At 39.6% G+C, this 21,761-nt stretch overlaps 1 protein-coding gene across 2 annotated transcripts; it reads left to right on the forward strand.

The window, feature by feature from the left end:
- The first annotated feature begins 817 nt into the window (after positions 1 to 817).
- Positions 818 to 12,710, forward strand: pank1b (pantothenate kinase 1b). Of its 2 annotated transcripts, none has more exons than XM_024386469.2 (7): positions 818 to 1,386; positions 5,048 to 5,394; positions 5,715 to 5,974; positions 6,538 to 6,714; positions 6,806 to 6,929; positions 8,442 to 8,567; positions 10,910 to 12,710. In XM_024386469.2, exons 1-7 carry the CDS (start codon positions 1,056 to 1,058, stop codon positions 10,967 to 10,969), a joined length of 1,425 nt encoding a protein of 474 aa, XP_024242237.1. In that variant the 5' UTR covers positions 818 to 1,055; the 3' UTR covers positions 10,970 to 12,710. The 2 variants fall into 2 exon arrangements, with proteins under 2 accessions (XP_024242237.1, XP_024242238.1); XM_024386470.2 differs by lacking the exon at positions 818 to 1,386 and adding an exon at positions 2,121 to 2,373.
- The last annotated feature ends 9,051 nt before the right edge of the window (positions 12,711 to 21,761 follow it).

Genomic DNA, 21,761 nt, shown 5'->3' on the forward strand with positions numbered 1-21,761 from the left:
TAGGTCAAAATGTTTTTACAATATCCACATTTTTTCACACTGTCAAATAGTGATTTTATTACATATTGGATTGATAGGATTGATAAGGGGCGTAATCTTAAAGTGGCAATCTGTAGTTGCGGCATACATTTTTGGGGGATTTATAAATGAATGATATAGGCCTACCCATTGATTCTTGGAGAATAGAATTTAGAAATGCCTAATTAATTTAGTTAAACTGTCATACTCCATCAGAACCCAAAATATAAGATGGTTTATACTCCAATGTTTGTAAACAAAGTAAATCTAAACAAACACTGTATAGCCTCATACCATGGTTAAAACTATAATTTTGATATAACGGATGATCTTCCCTCAGATTTTTACCGAAACAGGCTTTGTTATTGTTGTTGTCTGCGGATTGCCACTTTAAAGATCTCAGAAATGTGGGCTCGCTATTTTGTCTATTTATGTTTTAGAAATTTTTCAAACTGGGAAACCCCTGTGTCCTTATTAGGCTAATCTCTCTTGGACAGATTATATTTTCGCGAGAGAGTTTTGCTTCTGGGTAACCGATATAATTATTAAGCCTACTTGTAGGTAGACTACAATGTTGCCTATTGTAATGATACGTGTTACATTGTTCTTGATAAACTACACTACAAGATAATTACACAGTAGGCTAATAAACTGTCCATTTTGCCCAGTCAGTTCATGTGTAACTTCAACTGATTTGGACCCTGGGAGATGGCAATAAGAGAAGTTTAAAAATGTAATTATTTGGAGGATCTACGAAACAGACTGTACAATGACGTAGGCTGCCGGCTGTTTAACTCGGAAGCTGCTGCAGGAGATGAGCATGAAGAAGCAAAATGAACGACAGTGACCTCAGCCGAACGTCCTAGCAGTTGTTGCATTGTTCCACTATCCACTTCGACCCAAGGGCCATCATTATTTTCTGTCGCAATAGATATTTACCAAATAGCCTGACATCGGTCCTTTTGAAGAAACATCGCGGAGGAAAGCGGATCAATTGTCTGAAACTGCCCGCTAGTGCTTTCCCTGCGCCCCCAAAAATGGATAACGCTAATGGCAAAGCATCGGATCAGAAAAGAATAGGCGTTTGCCAAGATAATGGTTTGACAAATGGATTCCATCCCACACAAACTGGCAACGGGAGCTGCAGTGCCTTATGTTCAAATGGAACCAGTACCAGTGGCGGGTGTAGTGGTAGTAGTAGTAGTAGTAGTAGTAGTAGTAGTGCTGCTGGTGGTGGTGGTAGTGGACATAACGGAATTGAACATTTCCACGATCTTCAGTTCCAGGAAGACGTCCATAATAATGGTTCGCCTCCAAAGCGGTGTCGACTCAGAAGAAGAATGGATTCTGGCAAAAAGATTAGACCGCGTAAGTAGAATACAATTTTAATACAATGTTTCAGCCTCAATGCTAACTGTCATGTCGGCTGTACACATTCGGTCAAGTTTGCCTACACTTTCTAAGAATCCTCTCATAAATGTCAAGTACAGCAGGGTTTTCTGTCAATGCATTGATTGCACATAATTCGGTGTTTCCGATATTACACATCGAAAGTGAAGATCGCCTGGATTTTCTATGGTGGCATGTCTCTTTTCATGAAACAATGAACCAGTCAGACTTGCTGCTGCATGATAGAATATCGCTTTGTGTTGCAAAGCTTTGCCAAGAATGTCAACAAGCAAGTCTAACCGCCCAATTCCCCAATGTATACTGCTTCTGTAACGAATAATCGGCATGTCGGCCTATGTCTGTGGATAAATAATTTGAAGGCCTATTCCTGTATCCTCAAACTACATTCTAGCTATTTCTAAGAAATCAAGAACCATAAATAAGTAATTCTGTATTGTTTATAAACATGTTTATCATATACTAATACGACAATCATATTGTTTGACACAATGTAACACTCCCGGTAATAGAACATGAGGTGTATCCTCCCTCCCCCCTTGCTATTGTGAGATCTTTGATGTTATCCGTTGAACCGTTTCATTGGTCGTTTCAAAGTCAGGAGGTGTGTTGAAATCGCTGCTGATATGAGAGCCAACTCCCTTTGACCAATCAGCCGACAGTACTTGCTTAATAAGGGGGGTTGGCTGAAGAAACTAACAGAGCAGCCAGCTTTATTAACAGCACAGTATGTTTCTCTGTTTCCACTATAACACTGTAAAACAAGTTTGTCACTCACCATGTCAGTTAAGTGTAGCCTGCTTTATTGCTGCGACGACATTATGCCACAATGCAATAGGGCTGATTGAGTGATACTACTATTTATAGCCCAAGTCTTGGATTGAAGTTTCTTTGACCATAAGCACTTTGACCTGAGGATCACAATGAAGCTTATTGTTAAAAAACCAGGTAAGAGTTTCTACTGTATTGTATTTTAAAGGGCTGAAATGTACTTATTTACTTCCTTTTATTTGCATATTAACATCTCTTGCCTCCTTGGCTGAATCAAATCTCAGTGGACAAACAGCAATTTTCCTAATTTCTTGAATACTGCAATGCTATACACTTTGGGCGTGCTTCTGGAACGATTTGGCTGGTTTATTATCTGTGTGGTGAATGCATGCAGCTCAACCATTAGTCCAAGAAGTTGCTACACTATGCTGGCTTGTCTGTGTTCCTCTGGGCACTGTTCAAATATGTCTGGAATCCAAACAGACAGCTTCTATTATATCATTGAATAGTAGTGATTGTGAACAAGAGCTGCAAGTTGATAAAAAGCACTTGGCATGAAGACAAATACACATGTTTTCCCTCCAGCAGAGGAGGCTGGTGGGAGGAGCTATAGGAGGACGGGCTCATTGTAATGGCTGGAATGGAATCAATGGAACAGTCGATCGTGGTTTCCATATGTTTGATCCGTTTGATATTGTTCCAATTATTCCATTACAGCCATTTCAATGAGCCTGTACTCCTATAGCTCCTCCCTCCAGATTCCTCTGCCCTCCAGTATGATCAATCGAATAAGCATAATATGCTTATTGGTAGTTCCCCTTATATGCAACAAACTGAGTAGCAAATGGAGTTATGCTGTGCCAGTCACTCAACTATGAAAATATATGGTGTTAAATCCTTAACTTTTGTTGCACATTAATGTTAGGCTACTGTTAGGCTCTACTCTGACTAGCTGCTGAGAACTTTGCTCTGTGGGTGGGGGAATAAACACACCTTTCACCTATAAGTGCTGCCAGTCACGGTGCCCTGGCTTCCAGGGCCCAGATTCACAAATCCTTCTGAGGAAAACATTTATTCTTAACTGTTATTTTTTTCCTTAACTATAGACTTATGAAGAAAGATAAGCAAAGTTGCTATTCCTCAAAAAGGTTCTTGGAAATGTACTTGCACTATTTCTTATGTTTCTCCTTAAGCAAAAAGTTAAGAAGAAATCAGATTCTTGAAAATAAGTTATTGGAAATGTTGTTAATTCCAAGATAGTTAAACCCTTGTCTTAAACTCAGGGCAGTGAGAAAAAAGCTAATGAAAGCAATTGAACATGTTTAATTCACTCACATACTTCATCTGTAAATTTCAGCATGGATTATTTTAAACGCAAGAACATGTTTTAGAACAGTAATCTCAGTAAGACATATGCTAGTTTGATTGCCATTGCAAGCTAGATAGCTAGCTAAAATGGTTGCCTAGCAACACACATCTTAAGAAGATTTGTAAGAGATATTTGAGGTTGTAAGAAAATCATAAAATCTTAAGATATTGTTGAGGAATTGAACTCACAAACTATCTAATTAACTTCTTTTTGTTTCTTAGGAACTTTTTAACGTTTTTACGTAAGAGGTGTTTTGTGAATCTGGGCCCTGGTTACAGCCCTGTGCCCCCGATTCACAAAACCTTATTAAGAAGAAATGTCTTAATTAACTGTCATATTTTCTTTAACTATAGACTTTAGAAGAAAGTTAAGCAAGTTGCTATTCCTCAAAAAGGTTATTGGAAATGTCATTGCGCTATGTTAAGAAGAAATCAGAAAATAAAGTTCTTGGAAATGTTGTTAATTCCAAGATAGTTAAACCCTTGTCTTAAACTCAGGGCAGTGAGAGATAAAGCTATGAAAGCAATTGAGACTGGGCTCAGACATTAACTGAGAAGTGGCATAAATGGAAACATTCAGTCAAATACCTCCTCTGTAAAATGACAGTGAAATCATTGCAAAGCAAGATCTGTCTGTAGCACCGCTGACCGATGTATTGAAATCGGGTGATTAAGTCAGTAATGATTCCAGAGTATATACTAGAAATTGTTTGTCCAACCCAGATTGCACCACCATTACACCTCTGATATCAACAATTACATCTCAAATTGGACTATTTTAAGCACCCAAGAATGTCTTTTGGTTACAGTTTTTCTGTAGCTTTACACAGAGTTGAATGTAACCAGTCTGGTTTGTGGAATGAGCCATAAGGGACTTTACACCCCTCTGTCAAATGAAGTCCTATTGATTTAAAAGCCAGGGGGAAGGAACCAGTTTGCCTGCCTGTGTATTGACTACATACAGTATTCATTGTACTGTACAATCAGTAGTAAATTGAGGGTTGGGCAGACTCTCCAGGCAATCTTCTCTCCATGCTGGTGTTTCCATGGCAACAAAGCCCTCAGCTTTTGTTGCAGAATGAACACACTGCTGTGAATTTGAGGACCCCCTTCCTCTCCTCTCCCTTCCTCCCCTCTTCCTCCCTTCCCACCTCTCTCCAAAAAAGAGAGGAACATGTCAGTGATCGCTTATAAGAAGACATGATGTGTGCATAGTATGACATGATGGTTTCGTCTTCAATGAAATCAAGTTAGAAAATGCAACATAGGTCTGCACGGTTGATTGGAATCCTGACCTATAAGGAGCAATAGCTTAGTTGTGACATAGACAGAACACTAGAGCCCTCTCTTTTGAGAGCTTGTGTATCCATTTGTTGAAAGATAATTTAGCATAACTTCTAAAGAGCTAAACAGTACTTTTCTACAGACACAGGTGACTAAGCTCCAATTCATCTCTTAAAAAACATTTTGTTTTCTATTCCAGCCTTCCCCTGGTTTGGGATGGACATCGGCGGCACTCTGGTGAAGCTGGTCTACTTCGAGCCCAAGGACTTCACGGCAGAGGAGGAGGAGGTGGAGAGCCTGAAGAGCATCCGCCACTTCCTGACCTCCAACGTGGCCTACGGCAACACGGGCATCCGCGACGTCCACCTGGAGCTCAAGAACCTAACCATGTGCGGCCGGAAGGGTAACCTGCACTTCATCCGCTTCCCCACCCAGGACATGCTAGGCTTCATCCAGATGGGCCGAGATAAGAACTTCTCCAGCCTGCACACCACACTCTGCGCCACTGGCGGAGGGGCCTACAAGTTTGAGGACGACTTTAGGACGGTGTGTGATGTTTGGAAGAACTATTGGGTGTTGTCAGACAGGGAGACTGACTGATAGTGACATACGATGTGTATTTGTTTATTGCATGTTATTACATGTGTCATTAGTCAGTTAAAGATTGCGTGGCATGATCATTGACGGCAACATGGTTTCTCATGTGATTAGCTGAGAGTTGATGTATGTGGTTGGTTCAGACTCGCCTGGTCTAGTTACAGACAGCTCATGCTCAAAGTTGGAGCAGTTACCATTGCATATCAAAACCACTCCAGATTCTACTCCTGCCCTATAGTCTTATACATCTTCTGCTTTCCATCTCCCAGATCGCCAACCTAAAGCTCCAGAAGCTGGATGAACTGGACTGTCTCATCCAGGGTCTTCTCTATGTGGACTCAGTAGGGTTCAATGGCCATCCAGAGTGCTACTTTTTCGAGAACCCCTCCGACCCCGAGAGTGAGAACTGTGTCAAGAAAACGTGTTGCCTTGACAACCCCTTCCCCATGTTGTTGGTAAACATTGGCTCAGGCGTCAGCATGCTGGCAGTCTATTCGAAGGACAACTACAAACGGGTCACAGGCACCAGGTAAACAAATGTAATCTGTTGCTTCTAGGTAAACCAAGGTAATCGTGTCATTCAATGTCATGATAGCTGTATGTATTTGATCTGATAACACAGTTCTGTCACAATACCTTTGCTCGCATCCTTCTGTATTCGATGTATTCATGTTTTGAGTGTAGATAAGTTACCATGGTTCCTAACGTATACAAATATAACAAAACAACTGTGAAAAAACTGGTTGAATCAATGTTGTTTCCATGTAATTTCAACAAAAAATTCATTGTTTTTATATAATCTTATTTAATGTTGAATCAAAGTGGAAAAATGCATGGATTTGAAAAAAGTCATCAAAGTAAGGGGATTTTTGAATTTTGTTTTTTCACCAAACTTCTACCTAAATCCAATGACACAGTGCCATTTTTTGTTTTGTTTTCACGTTGAATTCACATCAGTTGACATCTCAACCAAATGTAAACCAAAACTAGATGTAGAAATTATGTCTGTGCCCAGTGGGTTGTTTCCTGCAAGCTAAACAGATGTGCACAACCCATAGAGTAGAAGCTCACATAATTGCCTGTCCCCCACAGTTTGGGAGGTGGGACGTTCCTAGGCCTATGCTGCTTGCTGACTGGCTGCGAGACATTTGAGGAGGCCCTGGAAATGGCGGCGAAGGGGGACAGCAGCAACGTGGACAAACTGGTGAAGGACATCTACGGAGGAGACTATGAACGCTTCGGCCTCCAGGGGTCTACTGTTGCATCTAGGTGAAGTTTAAGTTAACTAATACCTCAAGTAAACGTATGCTTTGAAAACAGAGTATTATGGAAACTAACCCAATTTGTTAATTTCTTGCAGTTTTGGTCATATGATGAGCAAGGAGAAGTGTGACAGCATCAGTAAGGAGGACCTAGCTCGAGCCACTCTCGTCACCATCACCAACAACATTGGCTCTATTGCTCGTATGTGTGCGGTTAATGAGGTACAAAGGCAAAGGTTGTTGTCACATCAGCAATCAAATTCCGTTTAACTTCGTTGAGTCATTCTAATAGTGTGACGATACACGTAACTGAAAAGAATCATGGAAACACTTTGTTGGTGTTTCTTTTATTTTGTTAGTTACCTGTAGCACACTGGGGTGTGACAGAAGGGTTCAAGTTCTCACAAAGTTATTTTCTGTCATCATAAAACAAAGGAGTGAAGTGGACAGCCAGTGTGAGGGATGATGGGAATGGACTCTGTGTGCTTTCAGCTTCTTTACAGTGTTGCCTTGTGGCATGGAGATCAAGCAGCATTGTACAGGGCTATCAAAGCACACAGAACAACAACAGTAAGCTTTCTGACACAAATCAAGAGCTTTGGACTATAAGTTTCTATCTACATTTTTGTCAAAATGTACTTTTTGACATAGCCTTGTTCTGTATGATGTTCTCTACCTACAGTATATGGTGCTCTACATAGCTCATTTCATGTTGTTAAGTTCAAAAGGATACAAGATAAAATTGCCGACACCATTCAAACCAATGAGGTTTCGGAACATTAAAGCCAATTATCTCAGAATCATCTTTTTGCAGATAAAACCTTAGGGGGGGGGCTTTTTCTGAGCTCTGGTGCATTTAACCCATTAGATCAGTGTGTTTGGACTGGCGTGAACACCATCCGCACTCGCGAGCACACTAAATAGCACACTAAACAACGCACCGTGGTTCGCTCAAAAGGGGTGGTCTCAGTCCGATTCAATTCGTACTGTGGTGCAGTTCACTGCAAGATTATCTTCCCCTTTCAGCAACCCCATTGTAATGTTTTGAGTGCAATGTACACAAGTGTACATTTCATTCAGCTTTCTAGCTACGTATGCATGTAGAGAACAGTGTATGAATTGGAGGAAGTCTTATGACTTCCCTGCACAGTGCACCACATTTTTGCTTTGGTGGATTGTTATTTAGAATGAGCTGGCAGCCCCGTAACTATGTAATTAACAGAAGTTGAGCCGTTAGTTATTGGCTACTGCTCAACCTTTCTCTCCCCTGCTGCTGAGTCACTGAAGCTTAAGATTGATTCTACTGCTGCTACTTCAGGTTTTCTCCCCTATTTCATCTTAATCATTTTATTTAACTAGGCAAGTCAGTTAAGAACAAATTATTATTTTACGATGGCCTACCCGGGCCAAACCCTAACCCGGACGACGCTGGGCCAATAGTGCGCTGCCCTTTGGGACTCCCAATCATGGCCGGTTGTGAAACAGCCCGGGATCGAACCAGGGTTTGTAGGGATACCTCTAGCACTGAGATGCAGTGCCTTAGACCGCTGTGCCACTTGGGAGCCCTAGATGGCAGTCAGACACTATGCTATTAATCTGAGAGCAAGCCCAAGGTCTTCAAACAAATATTTTTGTGGACATATCTTACTTTGAAAATATCTCATTCCATCTTGCTTTGTGAAACAGTCATTCTAAAAAAGTCTGGTTTACAAATGGTTCAATGTTGTCTTTCAGAAAATTGAAAGAGTGGTGTTTGTTGGGAATTTCCTGAGAATCAATACTGTGTCAACGAAGCTGCTTGCTTATGCCATGGATTTTTGGTCCAAAGGACAATTAAAAGCTCTCTTCTTAGAGCATGAGGTAAGTAGTTTGCGATATGGTCATATGCTCATTGGAATGCGTTGATCTAAGGGCAGTGTCACTGAGTCACTTCACAATGCTATTATAACGTATGTGTAGTGTGAGGGATGTTTCTCTGCTCGAAGGGGCCGATTCAGACTTAAGAAATCTATGCTTTTTTTAGATGTTTTTATTTAAGCACTTCAAATGCCCCGAATACAACAGGTGTTCACCTTACCATGAAATGATTACTTACAAGCCCTTAACCACCAAGGCAGTTCAAGAAATAGAGTTAAGAAAATATTTACTAAATAAACAAAATAAAAAAGTAACACAATAAAATAACGAGGCTATATGCAGGGGTACCGGTACCGAGTCAATGTGCGGGGGTACAGGTTAGTCGAGGTAATTTGTATTTGTAGGTCGGGGTAAAGTGACAATGTGATGGTATGGGTGGCCATTTGATTAATTGTTCAGCAGTCTTATGGCTTGGCTCAGTAGTAATAAGACTGACATTGTGCAGGTGTCTAACACGCTTTGCGGGTGTGGCTCCCTTATGCCCGCTAAAAAACCTTCAACTTGCTGGCCAATAGATTTTATTTTGGAGTTTTCATTCCATAGGGATTTCAGTCCATCTGCCTAAAGCCATCCCTTTAAATATGGATTACCTTTAATTCGATTTTTCTCAAGACTCACAAGAATACATTGAAAGAATGGTTCAGAATATTAGAGGTCAATGAAAGGAAGCCATCTAAATATATGTATATTCGTCTCTGTTTCCGCACCAATTTGTATATGCAAAAATACTCTGATCTTGTAGATTATTTAGGGTTCGTAAAGTATTTATGAGTAATAAAAAAAAAACTGGTTTGGAGAGCGTGTATGCACAAAATATATTGGTGAATCAAAAATACAGTTTGATTCTTCCGGAAACTTTCCATATTCAATTGTTTAATCCGTTAAATATTGGATGGTGAAAAAAGTGTAGAATAGGGGTTGGACAATAGTTCTATAAATCTACTCTAATCATGGAACTGTGATGACAACGGTCCAGTCGTCGTGAACCGTATGGCAGGTTTAAACTGCTACGTGTGGTATGTGTTCCATAATGATTCCAATAGGCTACATGTCGCAGATTATTGCACAACATGTAATACGTTAGCCTAATATGGTGCACTATTGCTAGTGACTCTCATGAACAACCACACGGACCCGACAGAGGAAAGAAAGGTCAACTAATGATGGAATGGAAGGATGCAAAAATGTAGGCTACAAATTGAAACTAACACTAAGTGACAGTTATAAATGCATGTGGCACAGGAGGCTGCTGAGGGGAGGACGGCTGGAATGGAGTGAATGGAATGGTATCAAACACATGGAAATCATTTGTTTGATTAGATCGATTACCATTCCATTCCAGCCATTACTATGAGCTCGTCTTCCCCAATTAAGGAACAACCAACCTCATGTGGTATGTGGGTATTACTGACGGTGGCTACCGATAGTGGCTAATATTTAACATGATAGGCTACAAATGGAAAACGGAGAATATAATTAAACATTTGAGAGTGCACAAAGGTTCAATTTGGCGCAACATTGCTCATGTCGATGCCCTGTGATCACGTGAACTAGGCTGCAGTAGGCTACCCATTTGGGGTGCGTCTCCCAAGTTTTGTCCCTGCAAGCTAATAGGCCGTACAGTAAAAATTCTGCATAACATCACAGCATCTTATGTTGACTGTGCTTTTCAGTTTGCTGACTGGCTTCACATTTGTCTCCAGCGGCCATAAGAAAATGCCGATCTGAAACAATTATCATTTATATTTACAATCCGCTTATCTGAACGGATTACTTTCTTATCAATAGTTCTTATCAATTTGTAAATTACAGTACATGGAGAATGCTGTTACATATATCGGGGGGGAAAAGTTTATGTTTTCCCACTTGGAACCTTTTTCATGCTTTCTTTGCGCTTAAAAGAGATGCAATTATGAGGGAATTAAGTCAAGGTTATAATATGGTGTATCTGTAGACACTTTTGCCACAACCTCCATTTCTCCTATCCACCCCAAACGAATACCTGGCTGGCACATGTTTCCCCATGCTTCAGTTCAAAGGTCAGAATGCGTGCAGAGAGGATAGTATGTGTGAAAATAATTACGTTTAATTTATGCAAGCAGCACACTTGTTGTTGTCTTAGTCTCCTAATTGTACCATGAAAAGGTTAAACAACAGATCATCTGCGTATGTTTGGATAGGTTACAATTGGGTGCTGAGCAGGAATCTCAAGGTTGCTGATGATTATATCCTGGTCAAATACCTGATCAGATAATGAACTGACCTGAGCCCTCTGTGTTTTTCAGGGTTATTTCGGGGCCGTCGGTGCCTTCCTGGAGCTACTGAAAATGACGCACGACCTTTAAGACGGACAGACGGATGCAGACGAAACCCTAACTCTCACCACAAGATGCTGCTGCTCTACAGTTCCGGAAAAGCCACTGACTGGCCAAAATGGTGGAAAAGCCACTGACTGGCCAAAATGGGGAAAAGCCATTTGAATAGTTTAACTGTTTTAAGAGGTTCTGCTGATTATCCTCCTCCTCGTCTGCTGATGTTTTAGAAAACAGATTTTTAATATTATGAATACAGGCTGGAGGAGATGAGGTTGGCATTTTGTTTGCCACTTTAAAGTAAACATGTGTGGTACTTCCTGTTTATAAAAGCCCTAACTGTATATTGTGTGCTTAAGCCAAACGCTACTGGTCCCTGATAGTATGTGTGTTTTGGGACCATATTTGTTATTTTATTTTTGCAAGATGTAAGTAGCTAAATTGATCTTTAAATTAGGAGCATTAGCTTTCAACTAGCCTTCACACTTGTTTATCCTAATCAATCATCCTAACCCATTGTTCTGTGATATGATTTGAGATATAATCAATTGTATTATCCTACTGTACATGGGAATAGTAAGCAGTTACTATATCAACTGCTTCTGTCAACCCATCATCTGTGGTTTGGCCAATTTGTGAAATTTTGACCATTAAGCAGTAGCTAAATTTGACATCAAATGTTGCGGGTTGATTTTGTGAAATAATACGCTGCAATACCTCAAAGAACATTTTACATAATGGATATTTTTTTTATCAGTAGCAGTGGAATGACCAGTTCCCCAAATCCTTCCTCTGCATTCACTTTAATGCAGTATTCTGTCTCTCCTTCCCTGTTCCATGCCTTATAATTCTGTCACTGTTTTAAGGAAACTGTTAACTTTGGGACCAAGCATTCAGTACTAAATGATCCTTAGAAACTTCACAAAGTAGATGTTCCTCAGAAAAGCCGACTCACTGACATGGACTAGCCTAGCAGGTGAGATACAAAGTGTCCTTTGTGAGTCATGAGATTCCAAACCTTTACATGAAGGAACTTTTTAAGAGTTCTAAAAAATAGTTAATTCTACAGTTCTGTTTTCATTCTCATCAAAGTGGGTGTCCATTTATGCCTGACTTCCTACCTGTAATAATCAGTATGTGTTTTATGATTGTAATTGAATATGTTTTGGATGTACTGTATTGAGTACTCTAGTCGAAAGGAGATTTGATTCTCCTACGGTATCTCTTGGTTAAATTTCATGACATTTCATGATGGCGTTTTGGTTTCAAGTGAAACTGCATAGCTGGCCTGTGAACCGCTGTGTGCTGCATACCCTTCTGCCTTCCTGCCCTCTTCAGAGGGTCCCGTGACCATCCTCCTCATCCAAACGATACACCCAGGCTGCGTCTAAAATGGCACCCTATTCCCTATAGTACGATACTTTGGAGCAGATCACTCTGTTCCCTATATAGTGCACTACTTTTGACCAGGGCCCATGATTTTGGTCAAAGGTAGTGCACTATATAGGGAATATGTTGCCATCTTGGACTCATACCCAGACTAACTTAGCTAACATCATACATTTTTATTTTTAATCCCAATGCAACCTGTGGGGAGTTTTCAGCTGTAAGTTAGGACAGATGTTCAAATGTGCTTTATGCTTTATTACTGTATAGAACATGGTGAATAATAATATATGTAACTCAGAACCTGATTGAACTGGATTACTGACCTGGGCCTTGCTATATATTCAGCCGTGCTTCATTGTCGTCATTAAAACTGTTCTCTAAACTGTTTTGTCTAACCTGATGAGATGTTGAGTTTGTTGCATTCACATCCTGATGTACCGCCTTTTCCCCGTTGTGCCTATAACACTTGCTTAGTGAAGAAGGTACAGTGCCTAGTGAAAGTCTACAGTGCCTAGTGAAAGTCTACAGTGCCTAGTGAAAGTCTACAGTGCCTAGTGAAAGTCTACAGTGCCTAGTGAAAGTCTACAGACCCTTGCACTGCTTTCACACTTTGCCGCCTTAAACTTGAAACTATAAAGAGATTACGTTGAGACGTTCTCCCACCGATCTACACAAGCATTTAGTTTCACCCGCAGTAGTATCTGGTAAATATGTGTATGTGACCAATACATTTGATTTTGATTTGTATTTTTAGCTACTTCACATTTTCAAAGTGAAAGAAAAATGTGAAATTTTCTGAAATTAATTTTTTTTAAACGAAGAAGTCTTGATTGCAAAGATCTTCACACATCTAAAATACTTTTAGGAGCAAATACTTGAATGAAAAAATGACAATTTGTTGAATGAGATCCATCTGTTTGCAAAAGTAGTGGTTCTCGTGATTGAATAACAACTCCCCCTGTCTGTAAGGTCCCTCAGTTGGAGAGTGAATGTCAAACAATGATTGAACCTCAGAGCTACCGATGAGATTTATGAGCATGTCTGGGATACATTTTTATACAGGTATAATGTAACCTTTATTTAACTAGGCAAGTCAGTTAAGAACAAATTCTTATTTACAATGACGGCCTAGGAACAGTGGGTTAGCTGCCTTGTTCAGAGGCAGAATGACAGATTTTTACCTTGTCAGCATGGGGATTTGATCTAGCAACCTTGCTAGGTTACTGGCCCAACGCTGTAACCACTAGGCTACCTGTCGGGGGTTGTTAAGAAATAACTCCAAGCCACCTTACGATTACACCCCAGATCAGCTAGATGCAGGCAAGAGTGAGCAAGGCAGTATTGAATGTGTCACTGCTGTCACTTTGACTACTCCAATTTGTTTCTTGACATGCACACCTACATTATAAACGTTCATTCGTAGGCTAGGTTGTAGCAACCTCATGATGGGTATAGGGAATGGTCAAGTATGGTAGTTAGAACACTATATTGAATATGGTCTTTATAGTGGCAGCATCATATTATGGGAATATCACTGACAGTGACTGGGGAGTTTGTCAGGATCAAAGAAACTTGAAACACTAGAATGGCTTTCCAAGAGTTGAGTGTTTCTGAGTGGTCCAGTCTCAATGCTGCCTTAAATATATTAGAAAATCAGAGTTTGTCAGGGTCAAAAGAAATATGAAAGGAGCAAAGCCCAGGTAAAAAGTTAGAGCAAAACCTACCTCAGTCTTTTGAAAACCTAACCCTGGGATAGAGTTTTATTTTTAGGGACAGTTGCACAAATTTGTATGCAAAAGACACACCAGAATGGCTTTCCAAGAGGTGCTGGGTGTTCTTTAGTGGTCTAGTCTCAGTGCTGACTTAAATCTGCTTAAATATCGCTGTCCATCAATGACCATGTCCATCAATGACTCCCAACAAAACTGACTGAGCTTGAGCAATATTGACAAAAACAATGAAAATACACATATGTTGCATTAAAAGTTGTGCAAAGTTGGTGGAATCTAATTCAAACTGATTCACTGTAATTGCTGCTAAAAGTGCTTCCACCAATTATGAAATCTGGAGTGTGAAGACCTACGCAGTCAAAAGACCTTTGTTTTCTTATTTAGTATTCATTTAGAAAATGTATATCTTTTTTTGTGGAGTAGGTTGTGTAGATCAGTAGGAGAAAAATCTAATTGAATAATTTTTTACATAAAAATTGAAGGCAGCAAAATGTAAAAACTGTGCAAGGGGTGTGTAGACTTTCACTAGGCTCTGTATATTGCTACGTATAGGGTACTCACTGAACTGTATATCAGAGACTTGCACATGGACTTTGGCATTCCTGTACGACCCTGAGCGACCACTTTAACTTCCAAATGTCATGGGATGCCTTTGATTATAGAGACTAGGCATAACCTCTGATTGACCACTGAAACCTCCGGTAGTCCAGCCTCCATTTTGTTCTGACTTCACTTTGTTATGTTATGGAGTGAGTGATCCTTTTGGGTGTGGCACGTTATGTAAACAGTGTTTTATGATGTGTGTGTGCACCCGTGGGGTTGGGGAGTAACTGATTACATGCAATCAGTTACATGTAATCTGATTACAAACAAATCTGTAACTGTAATCAGTTACGTTACCAGCAAAAATATTGTAATCAGATTACAGATACTTTTGAGAAACTGGATGATTACTTATTGGATTACTTTTAAATTCAGAAAGGAGTTTTGCAAAAATAAAAAATGATAGCTTTCTGTTTTCTCAATGACATTCAATTCAGCAATGAAAAAGGTGCAAGTTTAAATTTGTTCCACCTGAGCGAGTCTGACCACAAGTCAAAGACCACTATGATAACACACCAAATGCTTTTGATGGATCCTTTTTGTCTTCTTCTAATGCCTCTTAAGGGGAAAGTTATCCAAAAGTAACTGAAAGTAATCAGATTCCGTTACTGAGTTTGGGTAACTAGTAACTGTAACGGACTACATTTAGAAAGTAACCTTCCCAAGCCTGTGTGTGCGCACGTGTGTGCAGGTGTGTTTTTGTGTTGGAGAGGTCTGCGTGTGCCTGAGAGCCTCTTGAAACCTTTTTTGTTTGTTGAGCATTTGCACACCCATTGTGTAATAAAGTATTTACTAAAAGAATAACGTTTCCTTTCGTTTTTCACAGTATGTAAAAACATGACTATTACAGCCCCCTCCCACAGGAATTTGGGGGCTAAGGAATGTGCTATCTTATTGTTTGTAACAAGTACTAAGATTAATTAAGGTGTTATACAGTATGTGGGGTTGTTTGTGAATGGAAATTTGAACGGGTTAACTCTGCTTCAGCTATGAGAATTTAGAGAATGGATCTGAGAATGTATCTTTTGCAATCCATCTTGACACACCATGCAGATAGCCTACATTGGTAAAGACACTCCTCCTGTGTTTTTACGTTACAGACGTATTGTGGCTCTGTTGATTAAACAAAACATCTGGTAAAAATGTTTGAATTATGCAAAATGTAAATCAATATGAGCCCTTATTGTTTGTTTTCATTTAAGGAGATTATTCTGTTCCACAAAATTATGTATAAAAAAATGGCGTACTGTATTCACATGATTTTGAAATAAATCTAACCATTAATGTTCCTAAAGACATATTAGGAGGAAATAACCATACCGGTTGCTTGTACATAATGTTAACTCGCAGGCCTTACAAAATGTGAGCGGTGGCTGTATTAAATTCAAATAATAGCTCTATAGGAGCAAGCAAATAAAATTATTCTAAAGTTTAAATGTTGACTGAAGTGGTCTTACTGAATATTGTTACACCTGGAGAAAACAGAACCAATTCCCTTGAAATGATTCCCAGTTCAATACATAATAACTTTAAATATATCTGTCACGATCGTTGTAATGAGCGGACCAAGGCGCATCATGAGTATAGTTACACATATTTTTAATCTCCGTGAAACAAACAAAACAATAAAGAAACAACGAAACGTGACGTCATGACGTTCACACGGGCAACTAAACACAAACAATATCCCACAAAACACAGGTGGGGAAATGGCTACCTAAATATTTTCCCCAATCAGAGGCACTGATAAACAGCTGCCTCTAATTGGGAACCATATTAGCACCAACATAGAAATAGACATGCTAGAACACCCCCTAGTCACGCCCTGACCTACTACACCATAGAGAACTAAGGGCTCTCTATGGTCAGGGCGTGACAACATCAACACCAGTGAAGGCTCCTCAGAGGAGGACCATCCTACTCAGTGAATTTCAGGCTAATTCAACTAGAGAAATATTTTTAAAGTAATCCTTTTTAGATAAAAATATACTAAATATGTGCATATGTCACCAAACAATATACTAAAACACGCTGTTTTGCAATGAAGGACTACAGTAGACTTCACTGCACTCTCTGGGGAGGCACCATGGTGTAGCTGGAGGACAGCTAGTTTCCATCCTCCTCAGGTCACATTGACCTCAATGCAAAACCTAGGAGGCTCATGGTTCTCACCCCCTTCCATAGACTTACACAGTAATTATGACAACTTCCGGAGGATGTCCTCCAATCTATCAGAGCTCTTGCAGCATGAACTGAGATGTTGTCCACCCAATCAAAGGATCTGAGAATGAATCTACTTCTGAAAGCATATACTCCAGTTAGCTAGCAATACAGTGCATACAATGTGATGAGTGGTTAACTCAAAGAGAGATTTCTAGTAGCTATGTTTACTATGATATTAGCTAATATGGTAATAATGATGTAGGCTATGTGTAGCGGTTAGCGGTTATGGTATGAAGGTTTAGCTTTTAGAGGTGTTTTTGTCTGGTCACAGACAGTTACAACAGTGCATTGAAGTCCACAAGCAAAGGGAAAAGGTGAGAGGATGAATTATACAAGGAGCAAAGTGATGATGCTGTTTGAATGTGGCTGCTATGAAAGTAAACTGTGTGTGTGGGTGATCAGGGGTGTATTCATTCTGCTGATTCTGTTGGAAAAAAAAGTTTAAAAAACTGAAGCAAAAGGAACAAATCCGGGATAGACCTACCTGAATTTGTCCAATAGAAACTCTCCTCAAAATGGAACGTTTTGCAACAGTTTGGACTAATGATTACACCCCAGATCAGCTAGATGCAGGCAGGAGTGAGCAAGGCCGTATTGAATGTTTTACTGCTGTCACCTTGATCACTCCAACTTGTCTCTTGACATGTGCACCTACATTATAAACTTTAATTTGTAGGCTAGGTTGAAGCAACCTCATGATGGGTAAAGGGAAAATGTGAGTATCATGTACACACAGTGCAGTGCTATTGAATTTGACATGAAATTATCACCATTAAACTATTGATCTTACAGTATCCAGTATTCATCGATGTACAGTCGGATATTCATCACCATTTACATTTGATTTACCAAGAGTTGTGGACATGGTGTTTAGAGAGTTTAACTGCATAATTTATTCTCACGTGTTGAGAGGAGTGCAGAAGGAGGGGGGCATCCAGCCAGGGTGGAGGTTATCAAGTTCCTCCTGTTCTGCCACATGAGTCTGGGGTCTGTCCCAAGCCTGCACATCCCCCAATCTGCGCAGACTTTTCACTTATCCCTAAACGTTTTTGATGCCAGAATACATGCAGGATCAAAGGTTCTGTAGTGGATTGTGAGGTCACTTAATGTCACAGAACACATACTGTGTACGTTTTGATTAATGAACAGGGAGCTGCAAATGACTTGACTGAACTCTGCAACTGAACAACAGCTGGATGTGTGTGACCTAAAGGTAAGAAGCTTATTATTGCTCCATCTTAGAAACTGTGGGGGAAATTATGTTTAAAAATATATATTTTTTCAAAGCTTTTTACTGTGTGTATTAATTCCCATTGATTGTTTTTCAAACATTTGTAGCGACGCAGCCAAGAGTCTTTGACGTTCTAGTAGCCTATTGGAGCTTTCACCGATGATGATGAGAACGAGACGTATTCTATCAGAACAAAATGTAACAAAGTCTCCAAAATGGTTGATTCTGCTGAACCGTTGCATGTTTACTGATTCACAAGTGTTGTATTATATAAACTGTAGATTATTGCAGTCTTTAAGACAACACAAATAACAAAAAGAGAAAGGAACTTCATGGGTCAGTGTGTTTGACACGTTTCCCCGCTCCATGTTTTTCAGAACTGTTGCATCTGTTGCATCAAGTTTGTTTAAAAAAACTATTTTCTACATTGTAGAATAATAGTGAAGACATCACAACTATGAAATAACACAAATTATGTAGTAACCAAAAAAGTGTTAAACAAATCAAATTAAATGTTACATTTGTGGTTCTTCAAATAGCCACCCTTTGCCTTGATGACAGCTTTGCACAGTCTTGGCATTCTCTCAACCAGCTTCATGAGGTTGTCACCTGGAATGCATTTGAATTAAGAGGTGTGCCTTCTAAAAAATAATTGTGGAATTTCTTTCCTTAATACGTTTGAGCAAATCAGTTGTGTTGTGACAAGGTAGGGGGTATACAGAAGATAGCCCTATTTGGTAAAAGACCAAGTCCATATTATGGCAAGAACAGCTCAAATAATCAAAGAGAAACGACAGTCCATCATTACTTTAAGACATGAAGGTCAGTCTATACGGAACATTTCAAGAACTTTTAAAGTTTCTTCAATTGCAGTTGCGAAAACCATCAAGCTCTATGACGGAACTGTCTCTCAGGAGGACAACCACAGTAATGGAAGACCTCGAGTTACCTCTGCTGCAGAGGATATGTTCATTAGAGTTACCAGCCTCAGAAGTTCAAGTAACAGACACATCTCAACATCAACTGTTCAGAGGAGTCTGTGTGACTCAGGCCTTCATGGTCGATTTGCTGCAAAGAAACCACTACTAAAGGATACCAATAATAAGAAGAGACTTGCTTGGGCCAAGAAACATGAGCAATGGACATTAGACTGGTGGAAATGTGTCCTTTGTTCTGGATTCCAAATTGGAGCTTTTTGGTTCCAACTGCCTTGTCTTTGTGAGATGCAGTGTGGATGAATGGATGATCTCCGTGTATATTTCCCACCGTAAAGCATGGAGGAGGTGTTATGGTATGGGGGTGCTTTGCTGTTGACACTGTCTGTGATTTATTTAGAATTCATAGCACACTTAACCAGCATGGCTACCACAACATTCTGCAGCGATACACCATCCCATCTGGGTTGGGTTTAGTGGGACAATCAAATGTAACTAGGCAAGTCAGTTAAGAACAAATTCTTATTTACAATGACGGCCTACCCTGGCCAAACCCGGATGACGCTGGGCCAATTGTGCACCGTGCTATGGGACTCCCAATCACAGCCAGATGTGATACAGCCTGGATTTGAACCAGGGGCTATATTGACACCTTTTATACTGAGATGCAGTGCCTTAGACTGCTGTGCCACTTGAGAGCCCAGGAAGGATTGTGATGAAGTGCTGCATCAAATGACCTGGCCTCCACAATCCCCCGACCTCAACCAAATTGGGATGGTTTGGGATGAGTTGGACAGCGGAGTGAAGGAAAAGCAGCCAACAAGTGCTCAGCATATGTGGGAACTCCTTCAAGATGGCTGGAAAAGCATTCCAGGTGAAGTTAGTTGAGAGAATGCCAAGAGTGTGCAAAGCTGTCATCAAGGCAAAGGGTGGCTATTTGAAGAATCTCAAATATAAAATATGTTTTGATTTGTTTAACACTTTTTTGGTTACTACATGATTCCATATGTGTTATTTCATAGTTTTGATGTCTTCGCTATTATTCTACAATGTAGAAAATAGTAAAAAAAAAATAAAGAAAAATCCTTAAATGAGAAGGTGTTCTAAAGTTTTTGCCCGGAAGTGTGTATTCACGTATATATTTCAAGAGCAATATTGAATGTTCAGACATCTCCTGAACTTGATATCCTACTCAAAACTTTGCTGACTACATGTCTTAAGGTCAACAAAACAATGATAAACCAGCAAGGCATGAAATTATCGTCTTTTATGATTAAATCAGCTAAATTTAGATGGACAGTTTCTCCACTGTAGGCTATGTAAGATCGCGTTATAGTTGGGATTTAATGAACTCTAAGGGATATCGGATTTTCCTTTCTCTGCTGTGCAATAATGTAGCGGTGGCCTTGGTGAACCAGCAGCCTGGTCTCATAGACTAGATGTAACATGGTAAACGTAATTCTGAGATACTTAAATTAGTATGATATGTAACGTTTGATATCATGTGAACGTCTGGCAACCCAAAGATTGTGTACTCGAATCTCATCATGGACAACTTCATGATTTTAGCTTATTAACAACTTTGCAATTACATACTACTTTTGAACTACTTTTCAACCACTTACCATATTAGCTAACCCTTCCACTAACCATAACCCTTTAACGTAACCCCTAACCCTAATATCTGGCCTAGCTAACGTTAGACACCTAGCTAACATTAGCATTAGCCACCTAGTTAACGTTAGCCTCAAGAAATTGTAATGTGTAACATATCATACATTTGGCAAATTTGTAACATATTATATGAATTTCAAATCATAACATATTGTACGAATTACAATTCCTAACGTACTATAATAGTAATTGTAATTTTTAACATGTCATACAAAATGGATGATGGATATCCACAAATTAATACAAACTACACGAAATGTCACATATCATACTTACATTTACTATCTTACGTTTACCCCTTAGTCCAGTTTGGAACCAGACATGTGGCTGACATGGGCTCAGCAGCTGGAACAATGAAACTATACAATTAGCCTTTATGGAGTCAAACAATTATGCAACTTTATATCCTCCACATTCTTAGTTTAAAAAGTTATTTATTTATTTAGTTTCCATACAAAGATATCATAGATATAGTGTGTTTGGTATCAGACTGAAATTCTAATTTAAAGGAAAATAACACTGGTATTTTCTTCATTATTACATTGTTGATACAGTCGCAACATGTTTTGCTTGTCAGCAGTCCAGTTTTCATGATATAGAATTTTCAAGATGCAAAGTGATGATGATGCATTTTGCATCATGTGGTTGGTGACCAAAAAAAACAACCAAAATATAGTTTGTGTGGATTTTTCTTTTACATACTGACATTAACTGACATGCATCAATCAAAACATGATTGCCGTTTGTTGCTACATGCTTATTAAGTACATTTCATAGAATTGCTGTTAAACTAATGGAGGGTAGCCAAGTCAAGTGCCTAATGGAACCAAAGCTGCAGAGATGTGTTTCTATAGGAAGTGTTTTAGAGCAGCACATGCCACGGGCTCAGAGAGGTCACAAAAGCAGACGGCAGTTAGGGTCTGAAGTTAATATTGTAATCGTCCCGAGTTATCCCTGACACCCTGGAAGTAAACACATCCTCTCATGGACTCCTATGTCAATAACCCTGTCACCTCACTGTTCTGCTTGGGCCGGGGGAG

This window comes from Oncorhynchus tshawytscha, linkage group LG24 (genome assembly GCF_018296145.1).
Source record: "Oncorhynchus tshawytscha isolate Ot180627B linkage group LG24, Otsh_v2.0, whole genome shotgun sequence".
NCBI lineage: Eukaryota > Metazoa > Chordata > Actinopteri > Salmoniformes > Salmonidae > Oncorhynchus > Oncorhynchus tshawytscha.

What these genes read in the sequence shown, in the direction of transcription:
- pank1b (XM_024386469.2), top strand. Translation starts at nt 1,056, where the DNA reads ATGGATAACGCTAATGGCAAAGCATCGGATCAGAAAAGAATAGGCGTT. An exon ending in TTGAGGACGACTTTAGGACG is followed by an intron (nt 5,395 to 5,714) that starts GTGTGTGATGTT and finishes TCCATCTCCCAG; the next exon opens with ATCGCCAACCTAAAGCTCCA. An exon ending in GTATGTGTGCGGTTAATGAG is followed by an intron (nt 6,930 to 8,441) that starts GTACAAAGGCAA and finishes GTTGTCTTTCAG; the next exon opens with AAAATTGAAAGAGTGGTGTT.